A 13,782-nucleotide genomic window follows, 5' to 3' on the forward strand; every position below is an offset into this window, starting at 1 on the left:
AATTGGTCTTAGTTTATATTAATAATTCTTTAATAATTTTTATTTTCTATCTTTTTTTATCTTATGAAATTGGTCTTAGTTTATATTAATAATTCTTTAATAATTTTTATTTTCTATCTTTCTCATATTTTATTAATTTCATATTAAAATTTGTAAATTTTTAAAGAGACTATTTTTGAGAAAGTGATGAAGTAACATTGTGCAACCATAGTGACAGCACTAGACGAGCAGTCAAGTTAGACTTGAGTTTTCTCACAGTCAAAACGCGGAGCAGCCTCTCTATGTCTGGACTGGGCTGCCTCGCAATAAATACTCTCTCTCTCCTCACGTTCGACAATTTTTCCTACGTTTTCTACAGCAAAAGGCCGCTGTCTTTCTCTCTCTCTCTACTCTTTGTTAAAGCTGAGCTGTATAGGGCAGACGCGAGATCCGTCCTCTCCTCCTTCCCTAATTTATGAAATTGCGCTTCACCGATCAGGTTCGCCCATCCATTTTTCTGCTTCGATTAGATTATTATTGCTATCAACTAAACTGAAGTTGCAGCCTCTCGATTTTGCCGCTGTTCAGTTTTTTTTTTTTGCCGGCAATTCAACTTTGAATACTTCAATTTACCAGATCTGATCGTCTCAGAGTTTGAAGTTTCTGAGTCTAGTTATCGATTTTTTTGGTGGTTTTCGGTTTGGGCTGATCGTGTAGTTGCTTTTATGCAGTGAACGGATTGGGGGAAAAGTGTTGAGGTTTATTCTATTCGTATTGAAATGGCTAACCGGAAGGAGGACGAGAAGAATGAGAAAATTATAAGGAATCTTCTAAAGCTTCCCGATAATCGCCGGTGTATTAACTGCAACAGCTTGGTATTATGCTGTATTCCTTCCTGATGCTGTTTTGTCGAATAAATTGCCATAATTTGGTTGCCATGGCTTTATATGCTCCAGCTATTGAATACCACTGACAATATGGTGCATCACTTAGTCAGAATTATTTGGATCACTTTCATAATGGCGCATTAGGAATTGGGGAACCATAGAGCTTAATCTCACGTTTCGTGGTATAGGGCTAACTGCAATGGTAATAAGGGAACTTGGGAGTTTGTCATGTGAGCTCTTCTAGCGTGGTGTTTGAAGTTCAAGAATTGAACTTTTATCTGAACATACAATGCTTAATTATTGGAAATGTGATGTCCGCATTGATCAATAAAATAGGCTGGTATTCTCTTGTCTTTGGGGTTTGCAGACTAGTGCAAAATGTGCATTGCTGTCATAATACCTTGTTAAAAAGGGACTTCCACCACATCCTGAAATATTGATGATCCTTTGTAGTGGTGTTAGAGTATCTCACCAGTTCCAAAAACTGTACCTGGATAGTAGTGTTGTGTCTGTTAATTAATTTCATTGAACTTGGTCATTCTAGTTGTAGTTTGAGAACCTGTGATCATCTACAACTATGTATCATATGAACACACTGGACAGTTAAACCATGACATTAATGATTAATCTGCTTGAGAATCTCCTATATTTTAGAAAGTTTCAATTTCTTATCTGATGTGTTTCTAAGTGAAGAGAATTGGTACAATTGTCACTCCTGTTTCCCAAGCTAACTAAAGATATGTTCCTGTTAAATATTCATGACCGGAACAGAACCCTAAGGAATTAATATAAATATCATCATGCTGAGTACCAGCGATGCAGTTATGGTTGATTCTCTTGTTTTCTTGAATCCAACTGAAACATATATGTATGCGCTGCAATTTGCAAATTTACTTATACCATTATTTCAACCTAAAATTAAAGAAATTACTGTACCACATAAAGGGAAGAGAAAAAATGCCCTAACATTTAAATGTGAAATCTATTTGCAATGATTTAAAGTTGCTTTGGTCAGGAGTTAACAAATAACTAAAGAGATAGAAAGCTTATTCAGCTGAATTGAAACTCATAGGCATTGGTATCAAGAGTTGAATAAATCACATAAACATCTCTACGTAACTTCAGTATGTTGTTTGAGTGTCTTGCATAAAAATTAAAAGGTCAACTGATTAATTTTGCATAGAAGGTAAACTGATTAATTTTGGCTGCTAAAATTTTTCTTTATGTTATAATACTAGAAACTCTTTATCTGAAACCAAAATGCATGCTCACAGGAGGGTGCCTTGGGTCATGAACATCAAGTATCTTGAACATTTTATGTGGGTCTTAACCTCTGTTAAGCATGGAATTTTCCCATTTTTATAGTTCAGGATCTGTAATTATGATGAGGCAGTAGTGTAACTTTCTTTCTACATGATATATCATGATTTGAGTTACATCTGGCACATGACAGTTTTATAAAGTAGATTATATGGGTTTAATATATTTTGTTGGATGTTAATGCATTACTGATAATGAAATGGTGTCCTACTTATGGATGTCAACTTTCATTCATGGTAGATTAGTCCTCTTTTATGATTGGATGCTTGATCAGCAGTTATGGAAGTATCAAACTCAGTTACTAGGAGCAGATGCAAAACTTTGTATTTATTAGGATTTCAGCAAAACTTCTTTAACAAAGGCTCAATGTAGGGGTTATAACCAAAAGATAGTGTTAATGCATGGTTTTATATTGGAGAAGGTACTCATGCTCCCCTAAGTTCATAGTCTCCATAGCATGTTAGTACTAATTCTTAATCACTTTTCATGCACTTGAGATTAGTGTACTCATACTTCCTTATGTTATTGGTCTCTGTAGCATGTTTTTATTTTATAATCACTGCTCACACGCTTGAGATTAGTTTGATAATTAAATATTGTCCTTTTCATTTTGCGAAGGCTAACAGTTTCGGATTTTAGATATTTTTTATCAACTTTGCTTTGCCTGCTATTTCATGCTCAAATGACAAGTTTTTTCAAGAGATGTGTTTAACTGTTTCATTGCTTCCTATTAGGGACCCCAATATGCATGTACCAGCTTCTGGACATTTGTGTGTACAACCTGCAGTGGGATACAGTAAGTCATTTTGAGTTGCAGAGAAGATTTTTGTGGACGAATATTTGCTCTTGCAATCTCTATTTCAGTCCCAGATCTTGCTCGTCATTTTCAAAATAGTACATATTGTATTACGTAACAACCTTCTAGGATTTGGAAGCACTGATATTTCTGTTCACTTATTGCTTTTAAAACTACTTTCAGTCGGGAGTTCACGCACAGAGTGAAGTCAGTATCTATGGCTAAATTTACTCCACAAGAAGTTAGTGCACTTCAAGGGGGAGGAAATGCGGTACTAGAATCTGTTTCCCTGTAGATCTCACAGTTCTTTCTTTTGTTCAAGCATGTTTTAGTACTCATGCTCAAATCATTTTTTGTCCTGGTAGAGTGGTAGAGAAATTTATTTGAAGGAATGGGATACTCAGCGTAATTCTCTCCCCGATGGCAGGTAACAGTAACACTAAGAAACATGATGCTATAGAATTCTACACTGGAAATCTTTTAATTTTTTATTGGTTTGAATATTCTGATAGTATGTGTTTTGCTTTCAGCAATATAGACAGACTACGTGATTTCATCAAGCATGTCTATGTAGACAGAAGATTTACCGGTGAGAAGAATGTGGAAAAACCTCCAAGGGCAAAGATGGTATATTTATATCCCTTTTCAGTATAAAGTCTCCATTATTATGATAGTTGCTTACTTAGTGGCACATGCTCGTATAAACTCTTTTAGGGCATCTCAGAGTATCACAGATTCAGAAAGATGGTTCACAACCTTGTTATTCTTTGCCTTTATGCAGGGAGAAACTGATGATTTCAGTGGAAATAGGAGGGTCGACAACTATCAGGGTAGTCGGAGTCCTCCTTATGATGATTCCTTTGAGCGTCGCTATAGTGATAGATCTAGTTCGGGTGGAAGAAGTCCAGCATATGATCAAGACAGTAAGCGAAGTGGTGATTTTAGAAAAAGTCCTGCCCGAGAAGTAGTTAATGATTGGAGACGAGAGGATAGATTTGGGAATGGCAGGAGGTCTTCTGATGAAGGCTCTAAGCTTGAAATTAGGTCCCCTGATCATCCAAAGGATTCCGATATATCCAGTCCTCCTGTGGTTCGTCCTGTTAGAGATATATTAGGAGATAACGTATCTCCACTTCGAGTTATTGAACCTCCGAAAGCCACTGGTGGAAAGTCAAATGATGGTCGACCTCCTACACAGGTGTGAAGTTTCTCTTCTAAGATGTGTTTTGTTATGTGTCCCCCCCCCCAAAAAAAAAAAACAGTAACAATGAAGCAGAACATATTCATTTGGCCATATCTTCTCATTTATCAGCTGCTGCAACAAAGCCTTGTTTTTCCATTGTAAAATTTTCAGAGTTTTACGTGTCTTGTGACTTGTCATGCAAAACAGCATCTATTTAATAAGCTAGTGAGGCACCTTGGTATTGCTATACTCGAGTAAATATTCTCATCAAATAATTAAATAATATAAGTCGCAAATACTTCTCTTGCAGAGAACTGCGTCCTCCAGTAGCTTGGCATCATCAGATGCGAATCCATCTGAGATAAAAGTGGAGACTTCATTTATTGATTTTGATGCCGTTCCTGAACCACCTCCCACAGTTGCTGTCCAACAACCTAGCAGTAATGACTGGGCGAATTTTGATTCTCTGCCCGATGTCAAAACAACAACTCCAGCTTCAAACTCTCTGGAATCACTACTTTCTGGGTTGTCAGTTCCTGCGTCCTCATCTGGTCCCTTTGCCCCTCCAGGAACATCATCTTCTTTCAGTTCCACTGGTATACAAGGCTCATCGTTTGGACCATCCTTCGGAGATACTACTCCACCATCTGTTATTCCCACTGGTGGTGCTTCTGTATCACCCTTTGGCTCTGCACCTATAAATGCTCCCACTGGAGGACAGTGGCCTACGATGAATCCTCAACAACCACCTCTGTTCCCTGGTGGTATTCAACAGCCTCTTTCTGGTGGTTCTTCACTCAACAAGGTATGCGGCCCTGTGCCTGATATTGTACTTCCTTTCTATATTTTGTGTTTCTCAGGGAGTAATTAATCACTCCCTGGAACTCCAACAGCCATGGAATCCACCTACGCAAAATGCCTATGGACCTCCTGGTGCTTCTATTGCACAACTTGGTCAAGCTGAAATGGCTTCTTCTCCTGCGCCTGCTACCGGAGAATCTACATCTGATCCAAAACATAGTGGAAGAAATGCACTCCCGGAGGACCTATTTTCGATGAATTACTCTTATAATCCACCTCCAGTACCAGGGTGGTATCCTGGTGCCTCCTATGTTGCCAGGGTCCCAATGCATTACAATACGCCCATGGTAACCTAAACTCCAAGTTTTATCCTTTTGCTTTTCAAGTAAACCTCTGAATTTGTTCTGCATTTTCGGCTTAGTCAATTGACTCTTGTCTCAGAATTTTGGGTTGATTAATACTCTTGATTTGAAACAGCCTGCCTTTTTCTTTTTTTCTTCCGTTGTTGCAATAAGATACAAATAAATTATACAATGACTTAAAAATATAATAGCACAAAGGCAATGGCAAAAAGGGTGGCCAGTTAACAATTAATAACTGGTCTGGTTTTGACATAAAAATGATGTGTTTTCACAAAAGTCCATATGCTCGAAGGTTAGGAATGCTTTTACAGTTATGGATTGATACCTATTCGATAGAAAAAAATGGAATTCTCCTAACTATTTTGAACTTGGCTTCCAGCCTTATTTCATGCAATGGTGCTTAATGGCTGTAGACAGAATAAGGTACAAAAATTAGTAGGAGGATACTGCATACTTGTGTTTGCACAATATAAACTAAATTTCTACAATAACAAATCATTTATAGAACTGAGGCTTATATACTTACTCATGGTTAAATACTCATTGGCTGGCAATATTTACTCATATAAGATGAGGGCAGACTTCACTTATTAAATGAGTTTCAGTGACCACTCTTATATTTTGAACTGGGAATGCTAGATGAACTTAGGGAGGCAAAGTGTGAAGTGTGTGTTCTATTTTACTCTTGCCAACATCATTGTTCATTAATCTCATGTGACATTTGACTTTTCTGTTTGAAGGCTGTAGCAAATTACCCGTCAATGCCAACATCAACCAATCCTTTTGATGTTAACGAGCCTTCTCCAGTACAAGCATCAACAGTGAGTTTACTGTCATGGCTTAGACTGATTTTTCTCTATTGTCTGTTTCAGTAACGATATTAGTCAGCAGCTTGTTTATTTGTTTGAGGAAAGTCACCTGACATGAGTTTGGCAAATAGATTATAGATTATATGCCCTCCCTTTTATGTTTTGAAGTTTCTGAACAGAATAAAACAGTATGTTGAGTAAGTTTGGTTTTATTCTCGTGCTGATTGCGAAGTTGATTTATGATTGTGATGCAGTTTCCTTCTATGGCATCCTTACAAGGTGCTTTACCAAATACCGCTGCCCCGTCTGGTCTATTGCATACTCCGAATTATGGAGCTTCTCCGTATCGTCCCTCTATGCTTGCTCAAGCGCCATCATTTGCACCGACAAATCCTACAAGTATACGATCATATATATTCCTGTAAAGTTTTATTGCAACAGCACGGTTGCATAATATTTTTATGTACTTACTGATGTCTATGAACCAGGTGCATTCATGGGACATGAAATAGCCGGTGGCAGCATGGCACCAAGGTAATACCGTTTTAGCCTACGATTGCTTCAATTAAAAATTATCACGAATGTATCTTTTCTCTCTCGCATAATTAGACACTGACATACTCATGGAACTGATCGAACTATTCTAGGCCACAAGGATTTCCTGGTTTTGGGCTCGAGGACTCTGCTTTTGCTTCTCTTAATCCAAATCCTCAGGCAGGTGGACTACACCCAGCAGCTCATCCAGCTTCTAGTAACTTCAGTACCCACAGTGGAAACCCATTTGGCTGAGATTGAGGTAACATAGATTTCTATATTATGAAAACAGAAGAGAGAGAAAAAAGAAGAAAAAAACCGGTTTTGTAAGAGCACCATGTTGTTGCATCATTTCAACATATTGTAGACGAAATAGTGAAAGTGAAGTGTGCTGCATTTAGACTTGGACATTTTTTGTTGGGGTGGAACTCAACAAGAATCTATGCTATTGGGAGTCAGGGGAATGGGATCGTGTACATTCCGACATAGGTAATGTGTGAAGCCGCGACTATGGCATATAGTGAGTGATGCCACCTTCTCTCCGGATGTGTATTATAATTTAAGTTTTCTAGTCTTGTTATTTTGTTGAAATTTATGTAGTGAAAGAAAACGTATCGCCAGTTTGTAGGTTACATTCTAATATTATTTGCCTGAATCATTGATATTCATATTCTTTGGTAAAATAAAACTGCATATGGTGGTTTTGTTATCTTTTGTTGTATATCTTGGTAAATTTTAGTATATTGGTTTGGCTCTATCTCTCCCTCGCGTATAATTATGTGCGCAATCTCCAAGTAGAGTGTAATTTAGTCAAATGACTCAAATCAACTTGTGTTTAGGCACAAAAACTAATTATCACACAGCGATGTATCATGTATATGAGCAATTCAGAAGTCTATTTATTTGGAGCTTAACAACAGAGCCTGAAATTTTACCACTATGTCTAAACTCTAAACTATTATTTGAGTCGGATCATTTTAGGCTTTAGGCAATTTTCCTTTAGTAATCTCTTTGTAATGTGTGGTTTCATATCACTCTCCCTCAAATTTTTAACTCCACAAACTAGATAGTTAATTTTAGAAAATTAGGCCACTTACCTTAAAGTAAAGAACAATCATCAATAAGTAGAATAGTATTAGCATGTCTCAACACCAAAAACCAAATCATCAAGTTTTGAGAACTTTTAGACCAAAATTTGTGTTTATTCCGTAATTCCAAACTTCAATATAAAATTATATCTATAGACTTTAAATACAAATCTAACAAAACTATGAACGCAAAATGGAAAAGTGGACTCCTATCGCGGATAGAGGGAGTATATATCAACAGAGTACTCGAGAGTCAAGACACTCACCCCACCATCTACATAAATATTCAAGAATTTACCTCTCCACTTCACCCCGTACTTCTTTTTACATTTTCACTCTCTCAACTTTGTACCATAGGCTCTTCCAAGAAAAACAGTCCAACTTTTCTAAAAACAGAGGAAAACAAGAAAAACTCAACATGACTGAATAATTTGCCAAATAGTTGTTGCATAAAGGTTACCATGTTTGTATGTGAATTATTTATTAGCATAAAGCTAGGAATAATTTGGCAACATTCCATGTAGAATGGTAGAGTTTAGAAACACATAGCAGTGTATGGATGATTAGAGCCAAGGAGAGTTGTGAATAGGCATGGCGATCGACTTTACTTGAAGGAAGCCATGGAGACACTCCATCCCCGAATCCTTGCCAAAGCCGCTCATCTTAAAACCTCCAAACGGGAGATCATCATTGAATACCATGTAGCAGTTTATCCACACAATCCCCGCACGAATCGACCTAGATACTGTGTTTGCAATGTTCAAATCGTTCGTCATCACTCCCGCTGCCAGTCCATACTGACTCGCGTTACCTCTCTTGATCGCCTCCTCAACCGTCCTGCTTATATTATCTCATTAATCAATCTCAATCTCACTCTCAATCTCACTCTCACTTGTATATATTTAATCCCACAATACAGATACTACTACTTACTTGAATTTCATAATTGACATCACAGGTCCAAATATCTCCTCCCTTGCTATTGTCATCTCATCCTAAAAGATCCAAATACATTAGTTACTATAATTATAACATATTTGAGATGTGAAATAGTACTAATTTAAATTTGGAATACTTACTGTTACATCAGTGAAAATAGTAGGCTCAATGTAGTAGCCTTTGTTGCCCAGAGGCTTCCCACCTGTTAACAAAGTGGCGCCCTCTTTCTTCCCTATCTCAATGTATGAAAGAATTCGATTGTATTGCTTTTTATTCACCTATATATACATATATTCAAACACTCAAATAAAATAAAAACCTTAAATTTTGAAATAGAAATAGGTGGGAATGTGATCATACTTGTGGGCCTTGACGAACATTTGGATCAAAAGGATCTCCGACCACCCAAGAATTGAGCCTCTCCAACACCGTAGCTATAAACTTATCGTATATTCCTTCTTGAACAAAAACACGAGAACCAGCAACGCATAGTTCCCCCTGATTAAAAACAGATTGTTAATCAATTAGGCGGGAAATTCACATGGCATGAAATGAAATTAGGAATGAAATCAACCTTGTTGTACAGAATGGCACTTAGAGAAATATCCGCAACTTTATCGACATCAACGTCGTCGAAAATGATGAAAGGCGACTTTCCTCCAAGTTCTAACGTCACGGGTTTTAGGTTGCTAGTGGCCGCCGCCTGCATCACCAGACGCCCTACTTCCGTAGACCCAGTGAAACTAACCTGGACGGATACAGAAATATATTTTGGTAAGGACTATATAGTAAAAAAAATAATGTCACACTTAATGAATGCATGCATAGATGACCTTGTCTACATCCATATGGGAGGTTATTGCAGCCCCAGCAGAGTGGCCATAGCCGGTCACCACATTGAGCACGCCGTCTGGGATGCCAGCCTGCAGAATATCAACGAACGTGACAAATGTGTCTATTATATAAATTTTGAAGTGAAGAAATGATACCAGCTTGGACAAGTGGGCGAGGAAGAGGGCGGAGAGAGGGGTCTGCTCGGCGGGCTTGATGACCATGGTGCAGCCGGCGGCCAGGGCTGGCGCGGCCTTCATCATGAACATGTGGGAGGGGAAATTCCAGGGGATGATGAGGCCCACTACGCCTACCGGTTCAAGCAGCGTATAGCCGTGAAACTGGCCGGACATCTTCAGTGTGGATCCGTGAATCTTGTCGGCTGCGCCAGCGTAGTAGCGGAGCTTCTCGGCGGCCGAAGGGATCTCGGCGAGCTTCACGAGGTTGTATATCTTTCCGGCGTCTTGAGCTTCTAATGCTGCCAGTTCTTCCACGTTTTGGTTTATCAAATCCGCAAACTTTAGCATTCTTCTTCTTCTTTCCTGCATACATATATATTTTATTCTCGCTTACAAAATAAAATCATTATACATTAACCTATCATAAAACATATTTATGTAACACACTTTGATAATTTTCTTTTAATTTACCCTCAATTCTAACATTTTCATCTTTATTTCTAAAATCAATCTTTTCCTTTCCTTTTCTAATTTCAACTCTTTCCTAATTCTCAAATTTCTCACAATTGGTTTTCATCTGCGTCAACTTAGTACGATTAAAGATGTTTTTTGAAAATATTTGAAAATATTAATAACAGAAAAAATAGCACCTGCATCAATCATCATAGTAAAATGTGAAGGCTAAAATGGAACTAATAATAATAATAGTAATAAAAAGTAATGAGAAGTGAGCTTACAGAAGCAGGGAAACGAGGCCATGGACCATTATCGAAAGCACGACGAGCTGCTTTGACAGCCAAATCAACATCATCCTTGTCCCCTTCTGCTATTTCTGCTATTACTTCTTCATTTCTTGGATCTATTGTCTCAAATTTTTTCCCTGTTTTTTTGGAAAAATATGGACTATATATATGAACATCATTCATGAGTATCACTCTCCTTTAACCTACATTAATTAATAGGAGTATTTGTTTTGTTTTATACTTTAATACCTCAATAATTATTATCGTCACAATTAATTAAACAAATTACTTAATAATCAAAACTTAATTTTGTTCATTTTCTTTATATTCTAATAATTTAATAAAGTAACAAAATTAGTTTTAATTTTTTAAACGTAAACACAAAACAGATAAAGTAAATCAAACGAAAATGATGCTCGTAATTGCTCACATAAAATATGTAGTAGTATAATCATATTATTACGATATTATCCGAATAAAATTATACTAATGGACAAATATAACATATATAAAGCGTTTAAAATATAAAAGACATCTATTGTTTCTTAAAAAAAACTAAAAAGTAATAGTAGTACAGAAAATTATATATTGATTATTTATAATTATACCGAACAATTATAAAGCGGCAAACTGGGCGTCTTTCGTTTCAATAAAAAACTAGTGCTGAAAATGGGCTATTTTTCCAATGATTATATAGCGACAAACTGAAAGGGAATCTTTCTTCATATATTCATACATTTTGCTATTTTGTCCTATCGATTATAAAAGCTTCAATTCACACAAATTTGGTGGTTCAAATCCACTAGTGGAGTAATATTATTCATTAGATTTTGTGAAAGATTCGCCGAAATGTTTTAAGCCAAACAAAAAGTTCCATATTTTCACTCTTTTTTTAAAAAAAAATTAAAAAAGAAGGATGTAGATACCAAGCTAGACTTAATTTCTCAGGAAGTCAACTCTTTTTGTCAAGACCAACTACATTTAATTCTACTTGTTCTCCCCTTTTTACTCATTTTTCTCTGAAAATATATCAACAAAGAAAAGTGACAAAATATTTTATGAGAAATTTAAGCTCAACACTCTACATGTGTTTCTCCATAATTTTAATATTTTAGTACATAAAAAAGTATATATTTGTTTCAAACCATACGATCAAAACCACCATTCAAACGTCGATCAAAATACAAAAGTGCCTCCGTTACACATACAAAAGAAATATAGAAATTTAACCTTCTTAGTAATTTACTAGAAGAATTATCAAAGATGAGGAGTATAATAACATTACTCTCAGATTTTGAAATGGGACACACGTATTGAATGAAAAATCAATGTATATGAATGAAAATCCATCAAAATCATTCATCAATTAAGATGTATATATGGAAATGAATATACCTGAGAGAGCGTCGACGAATTGGCCGTCGATGAAAAGCTGAGTAAACTTGATTTTGGGTAAACACTCCAAACTCCCATTTTGCGTCGCCATTGCTTCTCTGTCAAGATGCAGTACCTCTTCTCTCTTTAAATAAGAGAAGAGAGAGAGAGAGAGAGAGTTTGTCAGCACCAGCACTAGATATAAGGATTTGGTTAAATTTTAATAAATTTGGGTGATTTAATTTGTGTCATATTAATTAATAAGTGGAGTAACTAATACTCTCTCCATTCCTATTTAATATTGACATTTTTTAAGTGAAGAGATAACAAATATAGTATAGGAGACATAACAAAGTGGAGTAATACTAAATCATGAATAGAAAATAAATGGAAAGAAACATAGAAAATGCGTTAATTTTTCTTAAAAATGGTAATGATTCTATTATTATTGAATATCACAAAAAATAAATACGACTCTTTTCATCCGAAACGTATTTAACACAAATTTCGATAATATCTTATATTAAAAACAAGGTAGATCACAAGTTTGAATTGATAAATGAAAAAGAAAAAATTATTGAAATTTAATAAATGAAATAGAAAGAAAGTAAAAGTGAATGGTAAGTCGACTATTAGAGTAAAAGGTCAAATGTGGTCCTTAATATATGACCGTTTTATCAATTTGGTCTTTAAAATTATCTTTTTTATTATTTGGTCCCTCACAAATAAACTCGGACCCGAATCGGTCCTCACTTAACAGAATCGACAAAAAATAGACGATGACCGCAATTTGACTATATTAAATTACTAATGGTAATTAATTATACCTAATTATAATGTTTTTCCTATTAGCAAAATTGGAAAAAATATAGTATCAATTGCAAAATGAAATGAATAATTTGTAATTTAATAGGAATTAAGAATTATAATTAGATATAATTAATTACCATTAGTAATTTAATATAGTCAAATTGCAATCACCGTCTATTTTTTGACGGTTCTGTTAAGTGAGGATCGATTCGGGTCCGAGTTTATTTGTGAGAGACCAAATAATCAAAATCATAATGTTAAGGACCAAATTGATAAAATGATTATATGTTAGGGACCACATTTGGCCTTTACTTCGATTATTAAAACTACAAAGAGATTAATTTTTATAAATGAATCGAAATGTATTAAAAAACTACTCCATTGACTATGAATGGTTGTACACTTACGGATATGATTTGGGTAAAGGTGCATTAAATTATTTTCACGGTTATTATTGTCTATACTTATTTAATAGCTCTGCAGTGTCGTTTGGATAAATAGCAAATGGACTTGTGCCTATTTCTTATTGAGATTTTATCATTGTACATAATTACCTTTATTGAATCAAATTTATTCTGCTGATTGTATTGATAAATAAATAAACTAGTTCGATAATTTCTTAAAATACACAATAAAACACGTGTATATATACATATCAATCACACGTTTAATAATCACCATTAAAATGTGTATATTAATAATGAACATTATAAATAAAAATATTCTTACATAGTTATATGTGTACATTTGGTGCAAAGTATAAACCATCAAAATTGGAGATATCTTTAAAAAAAAAAAATAACAAATGTACCAAATTCAAATAAAATAAAATCTCAACTAAAAAATTGTAAGAAATTAAGATTAGTTGGAGTAATTGCAAAATTTAATGATTGTATCACAATAAACATAAACTTTGAGACTAGGTACAAACATTAACCATTTTGGAATAATTGAGCCAAGTACAATACAAGTATGTCAGCGTGGGACAGCCTATTTATCGCCGTAAGTGTGGTGTGAGCAAAATTGCATTTCCCCCTTTATTATCCGCCATTTCCTAATTATTTTAACCAACTAACCATATTCTTATATATTTGGATTACTTGCTAAAGAAGATATTTTTGCTTATATTAAAGCTTAATATCAACGT

General features: G+C 35.3%; 2 protein-coding genes across 2 annotated transcripts; one reads left to right on the forward strand and one right to left on the reverse strand.

Moving 5' to 3' along the window:
* The first annotated feature begins 313 nt into the window (after positions 1-313).
* On the forward strand, positions 314-7,380 carry LOC125188496 (uncharacterized). The gene is made up of 13 exons (XM_048085356.2): positions 314-478; positions 711-854; positions 2,921-2,982; positions 3,166-3,253; positions 3,348-3,409; positions 3,513-3,609; positions 3,764-4,180; positions 4,476-4,970; positions 5,059-5,313; positions 6,069-6,149; positions 6,392-6,536; positions 6,626-6,671; positions 6,785-7,380. Exons 2-13 carry the CDS (start codon positions 759-761, stop codon positions 6,924-6,926), a joined length of 1,986 nt encoding a protein of 661 aa, XP_047941313.1. The 5' UTR covers positions 314-478; positions 711-758; the 3' UTR covers positions 6,927-7,380.
* A 780-nt stretch (positions 7,381-8,160) lies between these two features.
* On the reverse strand, positions 8,161-12,004 carry LOC125190053 (aldehyde dehydrogenase family 2 member C4-like). The gene is made up of 9 exons (XM_048087250.2): positions 11,847-12,004; positions 10,446-10,588; positions 9,688-10,071; positions 9,532-9,621; positions 9,273-9,446; positions 9,059-9,196; positions 8,839-8,976; positions 8,693-8,754; positions 8,161-8,596 (listed from the first exon to the last, which is right to left on the reverse strand). The coding sequence occupies exons 1-9, from the start codon at positions 11,935-11,937 to the stop codon at positions 8,323-8,325; spliced, it is 1,494 nt and encodes a 497-aa protein (XP_047943207.1). The 5' UTR covers positions 11,938-12,004; the 3' UTR covers positions 8,161-8,322.
* Positions 12,005-13,782: the final 1,778 nt, after the last annotated feature.

The sequence above is a fragment of the Salvia hispanica genome, chromosome 5 (assembly GCF_029641045.1).
Source record: "Salvia hispanica isolate PSC_SH4W2 chromosome 5, Shi_PSC_v1, whole genome shotgun sequence".
Lineage (NCBI taxonomy): Eukaryota > Viridiplantae > Streptophyta > Magnoliopsida > Lamiales > Lamiaceae > Salvia > Salvia hispanica.